This window comes from Maylandia zebra, linkage group LG20 (assembly GCF_041146795.1).
Source record: "Maylandia zebra isolate NMK-2024a linkage group LG20, Mzebra_GT3a, whole genome shotgun sequence".
In the NCBI taxonomy this organism is placed as follows: Eukaryota; Metazoa; Chordata; class Actinopteri; order Cichliformes; family Cichlidae; genus Maylandia; species Maylandia zebra.
Genome location: NC_135186.1, coordinates 22,758,952 through 22,784,984, shown reverse-complemented (window position 1 = coordinate 22,784,984; position 26,033 = coordinate 22,758,952). Strand labels below are relative to the sequence as shown.

General features: G+C 39.4%; 1 protein-coding gene across 1 annotated transcript in view; it reads right to left on the bottom strand.

Moving 5' to 3' along the window:
- Positions 1–25,373, bottom strand: part of b4galt5 (UDP-Gal:betaGlcNAc beta 1,4- galactosyltransferase, polypeptide 5) — a 34,672-nt gene extending 9,299 nt beyond the window's left edge. Inside the window, exons 1-4 of the mRNA XM_004545982.5 lie at positions 24,838–25,373; positions 1,451–1,570; positions 776–889; positions 207–334 (exon numbers count right to left, since the gene is read on the bottom strand). Coding sequence (XP_004546039.1) covers positions 207–334; positions 776–889; positions 1,451–1,570; positions 24,838–24,943 — 468 coding nt within the window. The 5' untranslated portion in view covers positions 24,944–25,373. The remainder of the gene's footprint in view (positions 1–206; positions 335–775; positions 890–1,450; positions 1,571–24,837) is intronic.
- Between the last annotated feature and the right edge of the window lie 660 nt (positions 25,374–26,033).

Sequence of the window (26,033 nt, the reverse complement as noted above, 5' to 3'; positions counted from 1 at the left end):
AGCACATGCATGTTATAACATGCAGGGCTTGAATGTCTCTTTGCAATGTCACAGGAGGGTTAAGCAACATTCCTCAAAAAGTTCTGTTTGATGTGCTTTTGCTGAGCCATACTTTAACAATATACAAACCACTCTATGAAGCCACTCTATTTCTTGCTTCACCGGCCACATTACGCACAAGATTGTTTTTTTCAGTGGGCACTTACCTTCCAGCGAGGTAAACAGTCTGTGGGCTTCCAGTAGCCTCCAGGGGCAATGTTGGGCTTTCCCTCCAGCAAAGATCTTTCCACTTCTTCAAGAGATATCTCACTCATATTCACTTCCAACCTGCCCTCTGTGCGTGGGGGAAAGAGAGAGTGAGAGGGAGTCAAGCAACAGTCATGAAGCAAGAAAGGTCAAGAGCGTGGGGGAGAAAATAAGAGACACGGTGTGCGAGTAAAGAAGAACAGTAGCGAGAGGAAAACGATCATAGGAATGTGACTAAGAAAATGTCAAAGCCTGCAACATTTGAGAAATCTGGGACATAAATTGCCTGCTTGTGCTATAACACAGTACTGTATTTGATGCGTCATCAATCAAAACTAATATAAAACATATTCTTGGAACAGTTTCACAGCTCAATACTACAACAAATAAATACAGAGGCATAAGGAACATTTCCACTGAGAGCCTTTTTTTTCATTTGTTACCTACTTGTTGTTACAGAATAAGGAGTTTGGTTCTAAGGAAAGAATTCAAATTAAATTTAAAATCACAACTTTAACAGTGCACTTACTCATGGAGGGCAGCCTCTCAGGGCAAACTTGTGAGGGGAGGTAGGTGAAACCCTCGGGGAGGTATGTAGTGGGAAGAGCATTGCTTTCGCTGAAGTTGAAGTCATAAGAATAATCTGAAAGTGAAAAAAAAACATGACCGGCTTCATGCTTTAATGTACAGCGTGTATAAAAAAAGAAAATGATTTCAGGAGGTGGACATTTTCTAAAGTAATGTACACAGAAGCTAACAGTAATTTATACAATATGAATACATGTCTTTATTATAGTCAAACTTGTCCCATACTTTGGTGAGCATGTCTGGAGTCACTAATGCCACCAAAAGGCAATCACGTGAAACTTACAATTCCCCTTTTTCCAACAGCACGTGTTTCAGTCATTACCAGCAAACAGCTGCAGAACTAAAGGACTTTGAAATTGATTGATTCTTTTTGATACACCCTGTATTTTACCGACAGCTTTTCATTGTCATTCAAAATATCTTTTCTAGTAAAGGCAAGCATGAGTCACTCACTGGAAAGCAAACAGACTTAAATGTGAAAACGCCATAGCGCTTTTTCTTTTACTTCCTTATTTAAACATTGTTTGACACTGCACTCATTCTCTTGTAAGGATATGAAAGATAGCATTTGTGCTAAACATTTCTAATAAACTAGTGTGCATGGGCATGTTTTTACCTGTGCCATTTATGCTGTAAGCCCCCCTCACTACTTGCTCCAGAACCTGAGCTCCAATGTTCTTCACGTTCTCTCTGATCTGGATCCCTCTGGCCTGGACCATAAACACATACTCATTCACTATGGAAAGAAGAAAAAACAGGCGAAAAAAAGAATTAATACACTTTATTATTAAACACAGACTCGAGGCATGTATTCGAGAAACCCAAGCACAGACATGAATCATATTATGTTAACGCAAAACGACTTTTAAAAATGTTTGAAATGTCTGAGAATGCATATATACATTCTCAGACCTGTTATCCTTTCACTTCTTCTTTCTGATAATTATTTCAAACAATATTCATGTTTAAGAAATGCGGTTGCACTAGGTTGCACTGCAAACAGCATGGGTGTGCTTAGTAAGGAGGGAATTTCCCAACTAAATACCAAGAGGCCGATCGATGGCATGTTAATCTATATTGAAGAGAAGCAGTGGGAGAAGAGGTTAAACTTAAACTTTTTTAAGGAGGAAGAAATGAAAATAGATTTTTAATTATTGATTAACTTCCTTCCGCAATATTTTACTCTATTTTACTAAGCTATTTCCAGTCATAAAGGTCTGGAAACCACTGTATCGTTTTGAAGCACTCTTTTTCGTGAGAAAATGTGACGGGGACATATAGGATGTGGGTGAAACTGCACAGCATAGAGTAGTCACATACAGGAAACAGGAAGTAGCAAGAGATTCTAGGTGAATGAGAATGTGCCAATCTGGGATTGTAGTGAGATTTCTATTGTACCAGCGACATCTCATCAAGCTGACACAATATTATGTAGTAGATCTGTTTGCTATAACAGTTCAGTCGATTTATTCCTAACTATAATTGGGAACTACACCAGAGAGGCTTAGTGAGAGTTCCAGTCAGCATGGAACTGACCTAAATAAACACCACAACAGTGGTTAACCTGCCAAGCAATGTAGTGGAACAAAAGGGGGTTATGTGGTCTAACTGCGAATAGCTGAATACACCTAGTGACGCATGCACTCTTTGGTGTACAGTAAAGAAGTATGACATACTATGTGCATAGTAAGAAGCTTTAAAAACATTCAAAAAACATTTAAAACACTGAATCAAGTTTCAGAAGTCAAACAAAATAGGCAAAAACACAGCTCGTAGAATAACTTCTCTGCCTTTGTAGCTCTGTGTCCAACACCGGCAATGTCAAGATGATCTGCATTATTGCGGACATTGTATCTGTGTGGATGGCATGTATACTGCTGAGCTAGAAATCCCCTGGATGTGATTTGTCATGGTAATTGCGTTACAGTTTCCATCACATTTATCTTATCTTATACAAAATGCCAGGCTTGCAGGATCAGAGACTAGTGGCTGAGCGTTAGCTGAAATCAATGTTCTCATTTTACTTCTGCAGCACTCAAATAGTACAGTGCAGCTGGAACCGCAGAAGACGACAATGGAACAGACAACAGATTCTCTTCACTTGCACTGTAGCACATGTAGAGGAAGAGCGACACGCACGGATGTTCAAATGTGCGCACAAACACGCACGCACGTGCATTAACTGATGCCCTTCTGAGGCACCATATGGATGGAAAAAGGCTAAGAGGCGTCTGGAGTGTGACCCAGTGCAAGCCACCAACATATTTTGACAAGTCTTTTTCTCACGCCTGCCAAGCATATGAATATACAGTAAAAAAACAAAAAAGCCAAAAAATACCACAACATAATATGCAGGTGTATATCATAGCAGATTTTAAATGAGCTAAACAATGTCAAATGAGAAGACTCTCAGATTGTGGTGAAAGCACTTTGGTCCACTCTTCTTTACACCATTACTTCTGTTCACTGAGGTTTATGGACAGTCCGTTCTTGGGATCATTGTCCTGCTTTGGCCAAGCTTTAGCTATCGTACAGATGCTTCACATTTGCCTCATACTTCAATATATAAAAAAAGTTTGCGGTTGACTCAGTGATGGTAGAATTTAGGCCTGTGGCTGCAAAACAAGCCCAAACCATTACCCCTCCTCCACCATGCTTGACATTTAATATGAGGTGTTAGTGTTGACATGCTGTGTTTAGCTTTCACTAAATGTGTTGCTGTGCATTAAAGCCAAACATCCTCACTTTGGTCTCATGTGTCCAAAGGATGTTTTTCCACAAGTCATAAGACTTCTTTCTGGAAAAACGTCCTTTGTAAACCTAAGCCATACTGCCATATTATTCTTTGAACTTAGAAAGAATATCTTTCCCATGCAACCTGTCCAAGTCAGAACAAGACTAAAGAAATATCAATGTACTCTTCGTGAACTTTAACTAGCATTTACAAGCCAACTGATGCCTTTAGAATCTGAGATATTGTTCCTGGGTTTTTTTTTTTTGCATTTTCTCGGAACATTGCATGGCCAGCTCTTTGGATGAATTTCCTGGGTATCTGTTCACTCCTGGGAAGACTGGCAATGGGATAGTACTTACCCTCCTAATTTCTATGGAAGCAGTAAATATGTGCCATTTAGAGACCTGTTGAGTACCAGATTATCATTATACCCTGATATTTAAGAACCTGAAAGAGGTGAATTGAAAAAGGGTGTACTTTCATTTTACCGTGAGTGTATTATATATTAACTACCCTATCATACTGTACCAAACAGCAGCATATGAAGATTAAAGCAAAGCTAAGAAGTCTTTTCTTTGGTGTAAAAAATATATATACATATATGAATAAATAAAAAAGAGGGTCAGGTTGACTGAAATTACAAACTAAAACACAGCCATGTAGCATCTAACATGCACTCTAGAGGCTGGATTAATGGTTTACGGTGAGGTAAGCAAGGTTATAAACTGTGACAAATGCAATAGCCATGAGAGACCTTGGCTTTAGAGGAAACTAACATAGCAGGTTACAACACAAAGCCATTAACACTGGACATATCAGGACAGAGGAGGCATGTATCACCACAGAGCTTTGTCAGTGTGTCAGTGTCGGCATATACAACTATATAAATGAGACATGGGGACACGTAGGACCCCCTCCCCAGCCAAACCCTTCCAGCTCTTCATCCCATCAGCACCACTCACTGTAACCCATCAAGCACGACAGGCAACCTTGAATGACCTTGTCTTCTATAGCTCTCAGAGAACATCCAGCCGTCACGCCAAGCACAGCCCACCTATCCTTGTCTCTTTCTCCATATCACTCCCACTTATCTGTCATTTCCTCTATCTCCCTCTTCATCTAGTTGTGCTGCCGTCTCTGTGTAATGTGGTTTGTATCACTTTCTGTCAATTCCGTTTGTTGCTTTCATTTTAAGCAAATGAGCTGAATGATGGATTGCAGGGTTATGGGGACAATTCCAGGCACCGACCCTGCACCATATTGTAGTGCAAGAGAGGTTAATCGAAAAAGAAAATGTAAAGAACTAAAAAAAAAAAGTAAACACACGCACATACCCCTTTGTTTTTTCTCTAAAAAGGCAATTAACTGCACACTGATACAGCTCAGCAGTGGGAGGTGATTTCTCCTGTTCTGCTAGCTAGGCGATAAGAGCTGAAAGGCATTTTTTTTTCTTACCTCAGACCAGAAAAGCTTTCTGCATGTATGCACCATAGTCACTTTCAAAATGTTCATTTTAATGCCGCTGTATATCACTGACACCTACAGAGCCACGCCAAGAAAACACTATGTTCACAAATTCATCATATTATTCACACATATTAATTGACTTTAAAAGTGGATTAGGAGAGCGTTTGTATTGTTAGAGTGTTTTCTACACAGTTTCATTTGAATACCTCACGGTAAGGAAAATGGGCGAATACTCTAAGCAAAAACACAAAATCCCTCACAATGAACTGGAACAACTATTGTAACTTGAGTGCATTGATCAACTGATAAAGGTTTGGGATTTGCACATGGTGATGTGTAACTTGACCTTTTTAAACACAAACTGGATATTATCTGAAGGGACACACTTGTTATCACCTTGTTGGACTGTTTGCAAATGATGGTGAGAAATACATAAACTACAGTGGATTGACACTCACCACCCACAGCCATGCCTCAGTCAGTGAACCCATGCAAATGCACGCACATGTGAAATGAACAATGCCGTGTTACCACAGAGAACATTCTACATCCTCCCCCTCCCTTTACCCATTGATAGGTGTGACCCCCCCCCCCCCCCCCCCCCCAAAAAAAAAAAAAAAAACCCAAAACAAAAACCAAAACCAAAAACCATGAAACAAAAAAAAAACCCAAAACAGAAATTCAAACACCAAACGGTGGACATAATTGTCTCACGAAACAAACTCCTTATTAGCCCCATCTGTAATTCCAATTACAGTTTTTCAAATACGCCTGTGCGAACATCAAACATCAAGACAGGTGCTTCCTGCACACAGTATTGCTTTTATTGTTTTATCATTAATAATACAGACAAACTGACTAAAACCACATTTTGAGTCTCAAAAATGTCTTCAAACCCGTGTGGACTGGCATTTTGTCCCCATAAGTCACTGCTCGTCCCCACAACTATAGTGGCATACCAAATTTCTGTCATTACAAAGATGCCTAAACATGTACACACAAACACACACACTGAATGTGCTTTTGTAACTAATGAGTTGTTGATGGGGCATTTCAGAGTTGCACAAAGGTTGTAAAGCAACGGCAAACTTTGTTTTTTTACCAGCTGAGCCACGCCTCAGTGAAGTGCTCCAAAACATGCCTGCACAGCTCTGGTACTTATAATTGTTTGACTTACTGATTAAGTACTGTCTCTATAACAGTTGTGCTTACAATGACATTTATGTTGTTGTTATCATGGTTAACTTCAGGTTACGCAAGCAGCAGTGTGCAATTATTCTCCAAGGGTCTTTGCTGTGCTTTACTTTGGTTACTTTGGCTAAATATTTTTATTAGTAGTAATAGAGGCAGGAAGGATATGATAGATTTTTCTGTTTGTTCAGTGTCTGTCTGTTTCTTGGGTTTGTCATATTCACAGTTAGCAAACCAGGCTCTCGCATTCACTCATTTATGACTTGTTATTGCACTCAAGAGTCTATCCGGCTGTCAGGGTCTGGACAATCTCCTTAATGCATGACACCAGGGCAGGAAAAAGGGATTAGAAGCAAGTTAGAGAGAGTAATAATGGTCAATCTTTTTCGTTTTTTATCTGACCAACTGTGCAAATGAAAATGTGATTTTGCTCAGAGAATCTGAAACATACCAGCAAGAACAAAGGGAATGCCAGCTGTGCTAGTTACGGCTACATTACACTTCGTCATAACTAGATCAGGAAGCTTCCACTAAACTTACAGCTTCCCTGCACACACACACACGCGCATGACACACTGGTGAGCATGCGCGCGCGCGCACACACACACACACACACACACACACACACACACACAGTCTGTTTCACATTACATCTAGACTAACTCCAAATAGCGCCGTGTATAAAAATAAAATTACAGGAAAACCATCATGCGTGCACTGACCAGAATGCTCGTCACGTGCACAGGAATGCAGACCTGCTCCCAAAAAAAGAAAAATGCCTTAAAGTCTACATTCTTAGTGCACCCCACGCCTTTTTTTTCCTTCTTCTTTTTCACAAGATCAGTACTCTTTTACCGTAAATTAAATGACGTCAGTACTTATGTTCATGGCTGTGTGCCCACTTTCTAGGGACGTGGGAACCACCCCCTTGCCTTCTAAAAGCTTCTAACCTCCTCTTGAGACAACTGAATTCAATCAATCATTGTTATTCGCAGTATCTCTGAAATGTTGCCTCCCCATCCACAATGTCTCTGCTGGTGGTAAATGCCTGCTATGGAGGGACGTCTGGAAAAGTAAACTACTCTTTTGTTATGCCACTGTTACTGTCAGTGAAAATATCAGTTTCATACTGTGTGTGACTTGCATCAGAAGTGAAAGCAGTGCATCCTGCATCGTGACCTATGAACTTCTAACCCCTGCGAGTCAATCGTACAGTTTGAGCAGGAGCTGAATCGCGCGACTGAAAAAATCACACAGTGTAAGCCCAGCATTATGAGCAGATATGAGCATACGAGAAACATAAATCCTACATTCAGTTTTTTCAGATAAAAACAAATGGGAATACCTACAGAGACTAGATGTAAGAGTGGATTTATACCCTCTAGCAAAATCTTTACCATTATATTTTGTTTTTTATTGATCTAAAATTGGAGGTGAATACTGATCAATGATTCATGTGCTCAATGACTGTGACCACAGGAAGCAGAGTAAAAATGGGGAAAACACCAGTTTTAAAAAGGAACTCGAATTTAAAGAGCTTTAAATGTGAATGTTTGATGTGAGAGGACTATTGCTTGAAACTCAAACCTTCTTACAGAAACTGCCTCATTCTTGACCGCTAGGTTCTAAGGTTGCTTTGAACTTCCCTCTTTAGTCACCAACTATATTTATACGATCACTATAATTCTGAAAATGGATATAAGGTGGGTCATGCAAACAGTGTTTTTTTTAACTTGGACATTTTGGATGTAGCATTTTTGGATTAAGACATGATATGTGAACATTACTGGGGCTTTAGAACCACTCTTTGGAAATGCCTGTTGTATCCCAAAGTTTGCAAAACATCTCATATCTGTTTAGTGTCAGCTCTGTTTGTGCTAAAGAAACTAACCAGCAATTTGCAAAGATGGAGGGGACATAAATGCCTGAAACTTTGTGGCTGGAAGAAGAAACACACTTCTTGAAAGACTGCAGGAAACAGGCATGCTATATTATATGTATGAAATGTAGAATAGAATATTTTATAGATGCAGGAATTGACTGTACATAAAGTGTAACTGTAATGGAAAAATCATGTCTATCTATTTAAAAAAAAAAAAAAAAGCCACATAATGTAATCATGCTCAGACACAGTATACACTAACACATGCCAGCAGGGACAACATGAGGTGCAGTTTGAGTTCATTATTGGTTTTGCACTAGCCATTCTGTCCCTCCATCTGTTCTGCTCTCCCAAATGTATGGATGTGTGTGTGTGTGTGTGTGTGTGTGTGTGTGTGTGTGTGTGTGTGTGTGTGTGAACATGCTCATATCAGCCTTTTTGTCTGCATATCTGACCCCCCCCCGACTCGTTATGTCTGCTGAGCCACTACATGGCAGAGAAGCATGGGGGACCAGAAGTGGCAGTGAGAATTACATAAACGACACAGTGGTGCCAGGACCCCTTGTTTTCACCCTGCTGCTGGCAAATACTGGAAAACAGATCTAAAGGAAGGACTATGAGAGAGGAAAAGAGTGAGATGGACAGATTGTTGATATATATGGATGTTAGCTCAAGATGGAGAGAGATTCTCCCTTAGTAGCGCGCTCCCGTTCTCACCCTAATGGGACATTTTTTGTAAGTGATAAGAGCAGGCAGGATGAAACGGAAGGTTGTTTCTCAGTTTGTTCACTCAATCATGACTATGGGAAATGTTTGTTTATAAATGGTCCAAGATTTTGTCCGAAAAGAGTTCAGATCAGAATGAAAGAAATGACTGGGTGTGTGATCACAGGGTGGCAACATGACATGAGGAACAATGAAAGTACTGAGAAGTGAGAAGTGAAGGAAAACCTATGGTTCCTCTTCAGATCAGTTACAAAAAGGAAATAAAGAGCTCATGTGTATTTTAACTAATGTTATACCAGAGAGTCATCTGCTGCCGTTGATGACAGTACTTAACAGCCTCCATTAAAAAACAACAAATAAACAAACCATTGCTTGTTGCACGGTTTAATAAACATACTTTTTTTAAGTATTAAAGTGTTAAGTGTACCCACATGAACTGCACTGCTTGTAGTGATAAACATCTTGAGAATAATCACCTCGAATCTGCAGCCCTCCTCTGGTTTATAAAGCTTTACAACAAATTCAGCTCCTTGTTTATCTAACAGGCGCACAACTGCAACAAAAGTGAGAAAGTCTGCCTGATGCCGGGATTCTGAAAGCTGTTTTATTATTGCTGGACAAGCTGACTGTTCGTGCAGAAAACCCTAGAGCCACCAGGAAATGTTCTGGTTCTCCTGATAGGCAGTTTTATTTTTAGCTCTAAAGTAAATTGGTGACTTCATTGCTAGCTACAGGGAAGCCTGTGCCCAACTATAGGTGGATTTCTATGACGTTTAAGAGTCACAGTTTACAGTTTTATAGTGTTTCAGAACTGCTCGATGCCTAAATAAAAAAAATAATAATAAGGATGCACAACTATTAAAAGCACGACTTCATTAAAAATAACAAATATATACTGTAGGCCAGGCCAGTTTACAGAATTTCTTTATGTAATTCCCAGCATAACAAAATGGAATATTCAGCATTCAGACTGAAGTTTAAGTGCCAGGACTCAGAGCAATAAAAATCTAAGTTTTATCATTTTAGAGCATGTTTTATTTCCAGTTGCTGTTAGCCCTCTGAAGCAAGTCTGCTGCCAGTTGGAGAGCGCCCTTCTCCTCCTTTCTCCTACACTTTTTTTCTACTGTAGTATGCCAATAATATCTCAAGTGCCTGTTTTGTGAACAACAAAGCAGTTCCTGCCAAATACAACTATGCAGATCATTAAACCAGCTCAACATGACTGGGTCCTTCTCACGTAGCTTTTGGTCTTTTGCCAGATGTTTCTGTTTTTCTCTTGTATTTCACCAGCTAACCCGACCTGCAACTTCCTTTCTTGCCTCTTCATTTCACAAAATCTGAAATTGTAGAGTTTACTTATTTTGCACATCTAACCTTGGTAGAACCAACTGCCCTTCCGATCTGTATGACGAAAAAACTGCTCTTCAACTCTTGTCAAGTCACAATATGCAAGACAGTTGCAGTGTTGCTAAGACAGGGCATTGCTTCATTCCTCAAGTACACCCACAGCTTCATCTCACCCCTTTCCTCCTGCTTTTATATTTGGCGGTTGTCCAATGCATTCCTGTGTTATTGCAGTGGCTCTGAATAATGGGCAAACAAAGGACATGCACAGACAGGTACACATGGACCCCAACCCCCAAACATACACTGTACTGCACATTTCCTGCTGCTTGATATTTTCCTACCAATCTCCCCCTCCACAAAGCTGAAGTCTCTTCACAGCTGGAGGTTACTCCTGTTGACTGAGCAATGGGCCAGAGCGGCAAGCAAATGCTGCACGCTGCACAATAGTAGTAGTGACATATAGTGGAACAAGATGCAGAATAACGCAACCTTTCCTCGTGATATACACATTCAACTATCTACAAGGCACGCTAGAGCTACCATTTGAAATCCTTCAAAATACATAAACTGTGCACAGCACCGAGGTTTCAATGCCCACATTTGAGACACTCTTCGATATTATGGTTAATCACATCAATGCTAAATTAAAAACTCTATTTGCTTAACTGCAACATAAACTGTGTAATGATTTTGGAAAACATATGAGATGATATTCCAAGATAATAATATGGAATAAATAATGTATGTGCTATTTTATACTGCATGCATGTGTATGTATGCATTAATTAGCTAACATTAAAAAAACTGCTAAGGCTTTGGAGCTGCATTTGATACATTTAATATTTCATGAGAATAATAGTGCTTCTGTTTTAATGCAAATGATGCACATGGAAAAAAAAACAATTCTCTTTACTCAGCCATGCATTTCTACTTAACTTCATGAGAACATTTCATTGTTCAGATGGAACCCTGCAAAGATAAAAAAAAAACTAAATTTTTTGTATTTCCCCTACTGTTCCCGTGTCTGAGCCAAATGAATGGGGAAGAAGGAAGTGGTGCTGGATAAACAGACAAACAGGTGCAGCTGTACTGACTCACTTTGCACTGACAGCAGATTAAACAGATGATTAATGCTGAGGCATTTTTTCATTTTAATAATAATACCGGTAATGATAATAATAATAATAAATATAATAATAATATTAAAAATTAAAAGAGAATTTTATCACCTTTGATAAAATGGGTTATTTAACCAAGAAATACCAATTCATTACATTTATATTTATGTATGAATTATGTTTATCTTCTAAAGATAGAAAAGCAGTGTTTAAGCTGAGCCTTGTGTTGCCTTACATGTGAAAGATGACTCCAAGATCTCACAACGAGGAAAACAGCTTAATAATTTAATACTGTTACTGGACTGTTATTTGATATAAACAGATACCCGAACAGGAAAAAGATGAAATGGTTTATCTCTAAAATCATTACAACTTTTTATTGTTAAAATGCAAATCACTCCAAAATCCAAGTAGCAAACAATATTACTGAACACGGCAGCTATAATTTTAAATCATGCTTTTTATTTGTTTTTGTTTCTAATGTCTCTGTAAAGCACTTTGAACCACCTTGTTGTTGAATTATGCTATACAAATAAACTTGCCTTGCCTTGCCTTTACACCTTTCCCTACTTTTCAGTCCCTGCTTTAAGGTATTGAGCAATGGCCAGAAATGTGGTTTTGTATGACATGATGTGAAGCTGTCCTTTGACAATATACAATTTCATTATTTTATCATAAATTTTCAGATTGCGCATGAAGTGAATGAATTGGAATCTTGACGGTTAAATCCCCCTAATAAATATAGTTCTGGTTCACTTCATACTGGCAGACATTTTCATGTACACTTATATGACACAAGCATTTGTCAGTGTCATGTGTCAGTCAGGTGATTCATTTAGCAAAAGTAAGCAGATTTTTCCAATAATTACACGCAGCCACTGAATCCAGTAATCTGTTGTGGCCAAGAGCACCCACAGCATGAAGCAGAACTACTTTTTAAGGATAGAACTGGACAGCTTGCTGTGACTCTATCATTACTTTTACCTCACCTTTATTTTTGTGTCAAGGTATAGAAACTAGTCCAAATGGAATATGCTTAAAGCAAATAATGGTAGATGAGCAAAACTTTACAGTTTAATGTCTCCGTGAAACAAAACTGGAATTTCCACTACAGTGGGGCAAAAAAGTATTTAGTCAGCCACCGATTGTGCAAGTTCCCCCACCTAAAATGATGACAGAGGTCAGTAATTTGCACCAGAGGTACACTTCAACTGTGAGAGACAGAATGTGAAAAAAAAATCCATGAATTCACATGGTAGGATTTGTAAAGAATTTATTCGTAAATCAGGGTGGAAAATAAGTATTTGGTCAATAACAAAAATACAACTCAATACTTTGTAACATAACCTTTGTTGGCAATAACAGAGGTCAAACATTTACTATAGGTCTTTACCAGGTTTGCACACACAGTAGCTGGTATTTTGGCCCATTCCTCCATGCAGATCTTCTCGAGAGCAGTGATGTTTTGGGGCTGTCGCCGAGCAACACGGACTTTCAACTCCCGCCACAGATTTTCTATGGGGTTGAGGTCTGGAGACTGGCTAGGCCACTCCAGGACTTTCAAATGCTTCTTACGGAGCCACTGCTTTGTTGCCCGGGCGGTGTGCTTTGGATCTTTGTCATGTTGGAAGACCCAGCCTCGTTTCATCTTCAAAGTTCTCACTGATGGAAGGAGGTTCTGGCTCAAAATCTCACGATACATGACCCCATTCATTCTGTCCTTAACACGGATCAGTCGTCCTGTCCCCTTGGCAGAAAAACAGCCCCATAGCATGATGTTTCCACCCCCATGCTTCACAGTAGGTATGGTTTTCTTGGGATGCAACTCAGTATTCTTCTTCCTCCAAACACGACGAGTTGAGTTTATACCAAAATGTTCTACTTTGGTTTCATCTGACCACATGACATTCTCCCAATCCTCTGCTGTATCATCCATGTGCTCTCTGGCAAACTTCAGACGGGCCTGGACATGCACTGGCTTCAGCAGCGGAACACGTCTGGCACTGCGGGATTTGATTCCCTGCCGTTGTAGTGTGTTACTGATGGTGACCTTTGTTACTTTGGTCCCAGCTCTCTGCAGGTCATTCACCAGGTCCCCCCGTGTGGTTCTGGGATCTTTGCTCACTGTTCTCATGATCATTTTGACCCCACAGGATGAGATCTTGCATGGAGCCCCAGATCGAGGGAGATTATCAGTGGTCTTGTATGTCTTCCATTTTCTGATGATTGCTCCCACAGTTGATTTTTTCACACCAAGCTGCTTGCCTATTGTAGATTCACTCTTCCCAGTCTGGTGCAGGTCTACAATACTTTTCCTGGTGTCCTTCGAAAGCTCTTTGGTCTTGGCCATGGCGGAGTTTGGAGTCTGACTGTTTGAGGCTGTGGACAGGTGTCTTTTATACAGATGATGAGTTCAAACAGGTGCCATTCATACAGGTAACGAGTGGGGGACAGAAAAGCTTCTTACAGAAGACGTTACAGGTCTGTGAGAGCCAGAGATTTTCCTTGTTTGAGGTGACCAAATACTTATTTTCCACCCTGATTTACGAATAAATTCTTTACAAATCCTACCATGTGGATTCATGGATTTTTTTTTCACATTCTGTCTCTCACAGTTGAAGTGTACCTCTGGTGCAAATTACTGACCTCTGTAATCATTTTAAGTGGGGGAACTTGCACAATCGGTGGCTGACTAAATACTTTTTTGCCCCACTGTATGTTTTCATGTAAAGCTTAGACAGCGAATATTTGCTTTCAGTAAATGGCTTTTGTGAGCAAAGTTTAAAACCAATGCTGTCCCTGCAATAATGATCCCCTAGAATCAGCAGTGCGTCACTCATCACCACACTGTGTGCATTTGGATTATGCCTCACCAGCATGTTTGACTGCCCTCAAACATTTGACCAAAAGTAACCACGGTAACCGTCTCAAAAACAAAGGGAGGCTCAGACCAGGTCAACAAAGACTGGGATTCTCCCCCAGATGATTAGGTTACATAAATGATTAGTGCCCCAACACAAGACCCTCAGTAAGCCTCTAAAATAACTCACTGCCCTCCAGCTAAGGCCTTAATTATACTTTCTTGTTTCTGCGAGTCCGTTAGGGTCTGAGCAACTGAAACCTCGTCATCATACACTGAGTGCGAAGGTCCGTACGGACATGCGCCTGCTAATTTTTTGAGAATGCTTGAACTCCACCCCAGGGATTTTACATTACAATACATCAACTGTGCATGTGTCCCAGATGCAGTCCCAGACGTTAAAGAAGAATATCAGGAACGACTACTTTCTGTGTCTGTCTCCAACTGTCCGCAACAGAGTATAATCAAGGTTTAAGAGGAATGACTACTCTGCTGTACTGTCTCTAGCTGTCCGTGTCCATAACAGACTATAATCAAGGTGTAAGCAGTGGTATACCAACACTGACCTCCACTAGCTATCTGTTGATCAAATATCCAGGCAGCTAAGGAGTCATTTTACAGAAAAATGATTGAGCATATGACTGTGCATGCTATGCCCTACTTGTATCTCAAAGAAGCTACAAGTAAAAAAAAACCAAGAACAAACCAATAAAATAAAATGAGAAGGACATTTTAAATTTGAGTAAATCAGAGTTTAAGAGTTTAGATTCTTTATCATAATTTATTAAACCAACACTGCTGAGATTAAGTGAACTGTTCAGCACTTTTCACTTCAGTATTAGATTCTCTCTACTACTACCAAATAGACCCTCACCTTTATTCTTTGTGGCCTCTATCAAAATCAAAGTGCTTTTAACCATTCCTCTGAGATTCTGATCCACATTGACATGATAGCACTACACAGATGTTGCAGATCTGTGGGCAGCGCCTTCAAGTTACTAATCTTTTGTTCCCCCACATCCCAAACACGCTCTTTTGGATCGAGATCTGGTGATAAACAAATAAAATAAATGTATACTTTATTGATCCCTGTGGGAAAATTCCTCTCTGCATAAATGGGCGCCCGGGGAGCAGTGTGTAGGGACGGTACCTACCTCAAGGATACCTCAGGGTAGCCATTCAGTGGATTCGAACTCCGGACCTTCCGGTCACGGGGCCACCACTCTACCTATTGAGCTATCCCTTCCAGTTGGTTATTTGATCACAGGGAACTCATTCTCACATTTAGGCAACCTGTCTAAAATTAAATGAGTACATTACATTACATTGTACATTATTATTTATAGCGCATTTAATTACAACAGGAGCGTTGACCAAAGTGCTGTACAAGAATACAACATACCTAATAAATTAACTTAGAGTACTGATAGCAAACACCAAATATGAATTAACAAATAACTCTCATGCTGTATTAAAAGCCAGTAAATAAAAATGCGTTTTAAGCATACATAACTGTTCTCGTGCTGATAGCAGTCATTAGATGATGCTAGCTCTGTGTTCATAAAAGAGCAACAACAACAACAACAACAACAACAATACTCAGGTAGGTTGTGCCAGTTAATAATCATCAATTTCTACCAAACCATTACTCTACTTCACTAGTTACTCTACTTTGCCTACTCTCTGTAAGTCCTAGAGAGGTGTACATGAATATCTTAGTAGAATATCTGGTGACATATCTGGAACTGATGACTGGTATTTTCACACTACTGTCAGCAACCCGTATGTAAAAGTTGTATTTATCGATAAAGGAAATTAGAAAGATCAGGAATGACCAGTAGTAGGCTGGACACTGATTGTCAATATATTTATATTTATTATATTTTGAAAACTTCACTCAAACATGCCATGTAAAGAATATCACACAATAAACATGTATCAGGATACACTGCGCTTACAGTTTAATCAATTTAATCTTGTTTACTGCTTCCTGCAGTGGCAGAGTTTTAAGTCACATGTCCTTTATCTCTGCACATGCATTTACACATATGAAAATAAACAAAATTTATATGTGTTTATTGAAATATTGAGGCAAGCGCTCTTCTGACCCATCAGGGTTACTTTGTTTTATTTATACTAGTTCTATTGAAGTTTACTGAGAGGTCCTATCTATACAATCTCAATCCAAAAGAGATGTCTCTATCAAAAATCCCAAATTACTATAATGGCTGTATCAATGAGGATTTGTCATCATACAGACCATCATGGGAAGCAGGATGGCATGTCTCTTTGGTTCCTGTGACATTAAAAACTAGTCAGTCCTGGATGGGAACAAGTCCTGAGGGAACCATGGCAACTGCAGTGAAAATGTCAAACACCAAAGTAGAGGAATTTTAGTGTCTGGACTCTCAGGCATTCAACTTTGTGTGTGTTTAGATTTCATACAGTTTTCTACTTACTATTAAATCAGAGACATCCATTTGCAACTGTCTAAAGAGAGTCACAAAAGTTAAAGCTACATAATTAATCCCTATTCAGCACGCTTGTCTATTCACAATGAAACCCACCTGAGGCAGCTTGGCACACAGTTAATATTTCACCCTGGCTCTCTCTAGCTTCTGGAAATTAGCCTGAGGTTGCTGGCTAATTCCAGCAACTTCATGTAGCAGGAGGGTGTTAGAGGGAGTAAGAATAGTACTACATTGGGCCTCTAGGACCAGGATAAATTGCTTTAAGAGTGCCAGAGAAGCACAGGCATTAACATTGAGACACCAGCATCAGCACAGAAGTAACCGACCCATCAAGCACAAATGGGCTCCAAGTATTATGACACACAACAGGCCGCATTTTCCACAGACAACTCTACTCACTTGCACTTAAATACACACGCACATACACACTCACTTAACACTGCAGTGCACAGACACTGTTATTATTACAAGTGGATCTCTACTGGAGTACAGCCAATTTTTAGTTCTGTGGTTACCATCAGCCATGCTTTTAAACTCTGAGTATAAACACCAACAATACAAGACTTAACAGAGGCAGTTTTACTACAACTAGTACTTATTTGGATTTTAATTCTTCTAGTGGTACTTAAAATGCTCATCAATTGCCTGTTTGTTCTTAGTCAAAGTACCGATTTAACAAATCCATTAAGCATAATGAACTAAAGTGTAATGCACCTTGACAAAATTAATGATTTACCCCATTCAGACTAGAGTAACAGGGCTGCATTTGAACATGTTGTTGTTGTTACAAACATGTACTATGCAGACCTAATGTGGGTTTCCCTAGAAATTCCAAACTGCAAATTTAAAAATATTATCTGTCTTATCATTATAAGAATCTTCCTCCCGTAAACCTTCCCACCTCAGAAGTAATTTTTTACTCAAATTAGGATTCAAATGATCCCGAAGTAAGGTAGAAACTTAAGTTGGAAACTTTTCCAGGCTATAAGTGGCTGCACAAACAAATAGATGCATATAAGTGAATCATACAAGTTTGCACTTGCAACACATAGTGGGCGTGGCCAGAGGAAATGGAAACTGCTCTGGGAAAACAGCTTTCTCAGAAACACACTGCAAGCAGCATGACAACATAGAACTACCCTGATGGCTCTGCCCGTAAAGTGATGAAAGGGCACAATGCCAAGCAAAAATTCAGAAGGTGGTCCTTCTGCAAGTAATTTCTTGAGACAGGGTGGGGAGAATGCCATCAGCATTTATTTATCATACTATAGTTGCCAGTGTGTGAATGTGTGTGTGAATGGGTGAATGACTGAATGTAGTGTAAAGCGCTTTGGGGTCCTTAGGGACTAGAAAAGCGCTATACAAATGCAGGCCATTTGCAGGCCATTTATAGTACTACTGCAAAGCGATCAAGGATGACATTGCGATTGAAGTTAGATTATCAACTGCAAATGCATTCTGCAAGTGGTGATCTATTGTAAGAAAATAAGCTACAAGAAATAGATTTTTTTTTATTACATTTCCACTGACATTCACTGGGAATAATTCTATAGCAATAAATATATACGTTTTTAAACACACAAAACGCCACATGTTACATAATTTAAATGTGTAGCCATAAACTACCAATATGCTGAAATTCAAATATGCTAAAATGTGTTTTGCAAATGAAAGTTATGGTTTTCATTAGCACAAGATAAAAAATTGCTTGACTGATGTCATTACATTGCAAAAGATATGATTCACGATTCACACCTAATTCATGACTTCTTTTATGAGTTTCTACGAGTTTTTAAAAAGAAACCTTTTATGATTTGCGAAGCATGTTTCTGTGAAAGAAAAGATTAATCCTGCAGATATTGCTAAAAAACAACAAAAAACAAAAGAAAACAAAAAAACATATTTTTTATAGATTATTTTAGCAAATTCAAATTAGATTTGACAGTCTACATTTAGAAATTCTAAATACTTAGTTAGGGCAAGACAAATATTTCTTGTGCAGCCGAGAGGATGTGTGGTAACCACATAGCTTGAGTGTGTGTTTGCTTTGTAGTAGTCAATTTAAAAATTGCAGGGGCAGGAATAGCTCAGTAGGTAGAGTGGTTGTCCTATGATCGGGGGTTCAACTCCACTGAACGGCTACCCTGAGGTACCCCTGAGCAAGGTACCGTCCCTACACACTGCTCCCCGGGCGCTGTATTGGTGGCTGCCCACTGCTTCACTGGATGAATGGGTTAAATGCAGAGGAGTAATTTCCCTACGGGGATCAATAAAGTATACCTTATTATTACATTATAAAAAAACATGAATGACACACACTGTCAAGGTGTGTACTATCATAAGGGCACACCTAGATTTGAATCAGGTACAAGGTAAAATGGAAAAGTCATTACATAAGGGGTTTCGCCTGCACTTTTCCATATTGATGGAAGGGTAAACAGGGTCTCCAGTGTCAAAGAGAGGCACCTGGTTTCTTGTCTTCCTTGCTCTCCCTGGATATGGAGGTGTGTGTGCGCGTCGGTGTTCAAACCTATAAATAGAGGCTGTGTCTTCCCTAGCGCTCGCTCCAGTGGGATCCTCACATGTTTTAATTAAATAAACTGCTTCTATCGGGCCCAGCTGTGCCCTGCATCCCCAGTTTGCGTCAGTCAGCATCCGTGGTCAGGGACAACATAGAGGATGTGGTATCAGTGCATATGAGTACATGCAGACAGAGAAACTGAGGGAGGGAGAAAGTGCACAAAGAGAGAGAGAGTAAGCTGTGAAATTGGGGCATGGTGCACTAAAGCCACCTGAGTATCATAGGAAGCCCTGTTCAGGTGCTCTGGATGGGTTCCCCAATGTGCAAACCAGCAGAAGGAAAGGAGCTCAGTTCAGCTCTTTCATCCTCCCCTCTCCATTTCCCCTCCTAACCCTCTTGCCCTTTTTAATTGTGAAATTTCCTCTCTATACTCTGAACTATTCTGATTTACTTTTCAGTTCACATTAAAATGTGTGGCAGCCCAAAATGATGTATTTCATACATTTATCAAGGGGTGGAAAGATGGTCATACGTGTTGCTTAATGGTACAGGATTTTGTTGTTTAACTTATTAAACGCACATTGCATGCTGGGAGAAAACAACTGCAAAAGTAAAGGTACTCCTAAGTATTTTCTTGGATTATTTGTGTAGAATGTAGCAGCCGTCTCACAGAAAAACATTCTGAGAACTGCATTTTCATTGCTCAAATCTTTAAAATGTGGTCAAAGCTAAGGGAAGTTCAGACTACAATGTGGAGAGTGTGGTCACAGTTTATCAGATCAACACTAACATTAAAATGTCAACCCGACAGTTTTTAATACTCAGAGTATACACACCAGGTAACAGCATTTTGTATGTCTGATTGCTGATTTATCATTCAAACTTGTCTGTATCATATTATTATCAACTTATTTTAGGTAGGCACTAGAGCTGGGCGATAGAACGATAACGATATGTATCGCGATATAACTTTTACTCGATAGAGAAATTAAGCTATCGCGATAGACCTCGCCGCTCTTGTCCTCTTAAAAAAAAAAAAAAAAAAAAAAAAGGTCAGCCGATCCAAATTAAGTAGCGCAGAGCCGAACCAATCACAGCCGCAGCGTCACGTCGCGTGACTTGTTATGTACAGCACAAGTGCCAAGCCGCACGTGTGTTTGTTTGGGAAGCAGCCAGCGGGTAATGGAGGAAATGAGTGTGCCGACTAGAAAAATCAACCGAGCGTGACCGAAGAGAAAACAGATGATAGTTCCAATGCTGGAGAGATTGTCGAACGGAAGAGCCATAGAAGTTCCGTAGTTTGAAGGTACTTCGGCTATTTCAAGTCTGACAAAAAACAGAGTAGCGTGCACTGTAAATTGTGCCGAAAGCAAGTCTGGGAATACAATAAACTGGTGCATGCGTCACACTGTGCGCCACGTTATTGTTTCGGTGAAATGAATTTCTACAATACTGTTAATTCTACTCTCTGCAGTGTTTAAATGCTTACATATACACACAGTTACTGTCCCTCCACACATACAACTCGGTTCTGCTTCTATGCCCCAGCTTTGTTTACTTTTTCCCCACCGAGGCTTCTAGACTTCTGATTGGCCAACATTTCTGCACAGTTAGGAATCTAGCTCCACCTGCTGCTTTGGCATGTTCATAGCAGCGTTTTCCTTCATTTCTGCCTTTATGTGTGGACGGGATTATTTTTTAAAACGAAAACGGAAAATCTCCGTTTTCAAAAATACCCGTGTACGTGTGGACGTAGCCTCAGTCTCTGACTGGAAGCGCTAATTCGTCATTCGGCTTTTGTCAGACTAAAGTAACTGTTAAAACTGTTTGAAAAGCTAAGCTATACAACAAGGAGAGATTGAGAATTTCCTTTTAGTTCTCAGTTTATTTGATATTGACAAAAGTTAGTCAGTTTTGTCTGTTCTTCTGTAAAACAAACTAAGATTTATTTTTAGAATTAATATTTTGTTTCTAAGTGGAATTGACAATTTAGTCTGTTTCATTTGTTCTATTTTGAAACTTAAACGCTTTAGCGGCTGCCTTTTGTGTAGTTTGCAATATTTGCCTTTATTTATCTGAAAAAGTCTCATGTTCCTTAAGTACATATACCCTGTTGAACTTATTATGGGAAATAAATATTTAAAAACAAGCTGCTGATAATTTCACATTTTACTTGTGAGCAACGGCACATTTAAATCTTACAAATATAGTTATTTGGCTTATATCGTGATAGATATCGTTATCGCTTGAAATGAAAAAAACATATCGTGATATGAAAAAATCTCATATCGCCCAGCTCTAGTAGGCACGTAGGTCCAAGAGATTAAAGCCATTCAAAATGATGCATTCTGTTGGGGAAACTTCATTCGAACTGTATCATTGTGTCATTGTTTCAGATGTTCAATTTATACTTATGTGTAAGCTCACTGATGCATCACTGACCACAGAATGTGAAACTTCTGCGTATGTCTCTGAATCAATAACACTGCCAGTGAGTAAAAGGTAAAAGATCACAACATATGATTAAAAATAAAGAACAAAACCACTCCCTTTTTAAGCACTATCGACAAACCTTCAGTTAAGGTCTGCTGCCAGAGCTCACCCAGGCTCCCCAAGTGTAAAAGACTAAAGTGAGGCTTTTAGTAACAGCAGCAAAGCTGCCTTGTTTTCCTGGTTACCATCTATAATTAATAGACTGGCGCTTCTGGTTCTTGTTCTGCTTCTAAACCAAACCCCATTAATCCATGTGACCATTACAGCCACACAATAGCTGACACCTAGGAAGATGAATACAGGCATGTGCAGCTCTCTGTCAGTTACCAGACACCATCAATGCTCGAGCTGGAAAATAGTCAACTAAATGAAGGATTTTCACATTTAGAGAAATCATTGGTCTCTGTTACTCAGACCCAACACAGGCTATTCCTGTCAGCAATGTTTTCTCCATATGAGAATTGATTTGATTATTGATTAAGTTGTCCAAAGCTTGTAAAAAGCGTGAATAGATCAATATCCATTTAGATGAGGAAGAAGTAAAAGCTTTTTCTTTGATGTTTTAGAAAGGCTACAGTTGGATCACATGAATTCTATGTCATCTTTTTTTTGTGCTGGTTGTAATGTTGGCGGTAGTGTTGGTAGTGGAATTAAGATAAGATAAGATAAGATAAGATAGAACTTTATTAATCCCTCGGGTGGGTTCCTCTGGGAAATTCGATTTCCAAAAAGCACAGCACCGACAGAAGTTACAGTTACAGAATATTATATATATATATATATATATATATATATATATATATATATATATATATATATACATATATATATATATATATATATATACATATACACACACACACACACACATATACACACACACACACACATATAAATACAGAGACAAATATAAATAAAATATACGAAGGGGATAAATAGAATAAATAGGAATAAATATAAAAATACAAGTGAATTGCACATTTCAAGTATTGAGGTCTATTGCACCATTGACTATTTACAAAAAGTATTGCACAAGGTATTGTACAGTGAGGTGAAGAGGCACTACAGCTTAGCTTGTCTTTCTATTTTAGTCAAACGAGAAGAAAAAAAAACAAATAATTCTGTATCATATGGAAATTATCTATGTATGCATAGCCATGCTGTTGCTCCTTATTTACACATTAAACATGCAAACGCCTCATGTCATCCTGTCTTGACTGTTTTTTCTTTTCTTTGGCTGTATAGTTTTGTGAAAGTGATCATGCGCATGACTGCATGTATCCATACATACGCAACAATGTGTTTTGTAATGTTGCTGCAACCCTGTGAGCAGTGACATCTCTCTCACCGTCCATAAATCCAATTAGTGGAACAAATTGGAGGCAAAGTCCATATTTTATTAGGCAAATATCGATGTCGTCAATTTCACTGCACCCTGTAAACAGTGACAATAAATGCTTCTTATCATATCCGTCAGCGTTTTAAAATCCAGCTAAAGGAACAATTGTTGGCAAGGTCCATATTTTATTGGGTGATATTAAGGTTTGTCAATGTTCTTAAAGCTAATTAGTGGAAACTTATAATAAGCAAAGACAAAAGTCCACTGCATTCTATGCCATCCTCTTTTTTGTGGTGGTGGTGGTGGTGGTGGTGGGAGGGTAGAAAAACTAATTGTCTTGCGATTTTATTCAAACACGGAGAAAAGAAAGGAAAGAAGCTGTTCTTCAGACAAACAATCTCTTGGTTTATTTTGGCTCAGATTGATGATTTGTGACATCTAAGAATAGAACTAAACCAAGCAGTTACTACTTCACTATGCTTTAAGAGAGCCTGGCTTTAACTACCAGCACAGTTAGTCCAAACAGGACATCCAGTCAGTAAATAGCCAAGCATCAAAGTATTTCTAACTTTTAAGCACTTTTAACTGCAGTCTTGACTTCCTCAAAAATGTCTGTTTACTTTCCTCTTCTCCTTGTCTAAATATAGAATAATATTCAAAGCCACGATTTTGCTCCTCATTTACAAAAAAAACGTTGTATTTTAGCCTGCCTTTTCTGTTTTGTTTTTTTTATCCCCTTATGCTATATGGTTTTGTGACAGGCTGAAAATGATCGTGTGTATGATTGGGCATAGCCTATGTATGGATGGATGCATGCATGTGTTTTGTAATGTCACTGTCAGAGCACCTGCAATTTCACTGCACCCTGTAAACAGTGACAATAAATGCTTCTTACCATATCTGTCAGTCCAGCTAAAGGAACAATTGTTGGCAAGGTCCATATTTTATTGGGTGATATTAAGGTTTGTCAATGTTCTTAAAGCTAATTAGTGGAAACTTACTGTAAGCGGAGGTAAAAGTCCAAATTTAATTAAGTGTACATCAAGGTAAGCGCGAAAGAATTAACTAAAATTAGGTAGCTGGTGTTAGTCCAAAATAGCATGCCTAGTTATCCAGGCTGATAGGATGAATGGGCCACGGCTGAAGCTACAAGGCCCTAAAATAAGGATGTGCCAGATGCTGAGGTGACGGGGATGTCCACACACACACTCAGTAAGGCACACAGAGAGTAAAAGAAGAAGAGAAGGGTGGAGATGATGGGAAACGTTAATGAATTAATTATAGGAGGTATTCAGGACATGTGATATTACACAATTGCATGTGACTAACAGGCGGCATATGATCTAGGAATGACTCGCTTGTAAGTGATCCCTATGCTCAGGTTGACACCGCAGATGTCATTAAGGCTCATGTATCCAAGATTCATAAAGTATATCAAAAAAAGAGAGAAAGAACTGTAAAATTAATATGACTCGGCGTTGATAAGTCTATCAGTGACATCAGGGTATCTGAGATGAGGGCCAAAATATCACATTTTTTTCTGTGGTCCCTGACGATACGATGAGCAATATAATCATAGCCGTTAGGCCTGCTAACATCGGGATGAATATAATAGACACGCTCATCAGTAATACTATTATTATAGTGTCCAGGTACATGGATATTATAGTCTGAGCTCCAGCAACCCAGATGGCCATCATCATCATCATAGATTGGAAGATGAGTACAGGCGCATGGCAACGTCTTTTCTCAGCCAAGCTGTCACACATGACCTAACAGCCCATACAAACAACCTCACTACATCTTCATCACCTACAATTTTTGGAATAAATTCATCAATTTGACTTGACTTACCGATTCCGGGGGCGGAGTAGATGAAATACAGTGCCGAGGTGGACAGCGTAAAAAGGAATAAAAGCCCAAGGAATGACCTTCTCCGGAACCGCAAATGTGTCGGCATTATACAGGCAACAGAAGCACACACAGGCACGTTCGCGTTTCTAAAACAATGGCAGATCCTTTTCGATGTATCCAGATGCCAGAGCCAGTAGTCCGGTGGCTGTGTGGGTTAAATGAGCCGAGTGGAGTGGTAGGGCTGCGGCAGCGATGAGCCAGGCGTCTAGGAAGTCCGTCTATTTCCGCGGCAGGGCGAGTATAGGACCACCAATTTTCAGGAAATGCACTTAAATTCCATTACTGTTTTTGGTTTAGGTTCGCTGCGGGTCCAATGAAGAAAGGTCTGATAACGGCAGCACGCTTTGAACTGGCCTGATACACTTAGTGTGAGACCATCATCTGGGTTTCACACTAGTCGCCGATGGTGTTGCCGCTCCTGCGTTTTGCCTTGCCTCGCCTGCCCAGCCCTATGAATGGAGCTGTCCCTCCGCAAAAAAAAAAAAAAAAAAAAAAAAAAAAAAAAGCAGCAGTAGCTGAAGTGGGCGTTCACAACAGCTCAGCTCGGGCCTAGCAAACATGTACGCGTCCGACGTTTACCGACGTAACACCGGCGAGAAAAAATTCGAATAAGATGCCCGCTTCGATAGACGTTGCACCCGTTATGGCGTAATGGTTAAAGAGCTTTTCACAGCACTACTTGAGCTAGACAGTTGGCTAATTTATTAGCAATATTGGGATTTAAAAAAAAATCATAGGGGATGTAAATACTGGATGTCCACTCCCTCCTTCCATGAGTATACTGTGACCACTGTTTGGATGTAAATACAAGACTATTTTTAACCTAGAAGCCCTAAAGTCTGTCCATTTAAAGCACAGACCTCTATTACGTATTTGAGCAAACCATTTATTTTTTTTTCTTTTTATAGATAGCTCAATCTTCGCAGGTATCTTATATGACTGACTACAAGGTGGAAGGTGTCTTAGTGTTATGTAATACACATCTGGTACTTCGCAAACAGCGCATGCCACAATAAAACTACAATACCCACGAAGCACCAAGAAGACGGTTGACGTTAGATTACAATGGCTCATGGGAAAGTGGAAATACAAGAATTGTAAACGCCAACATTTCGTATGTACACATGAAAGTTGAA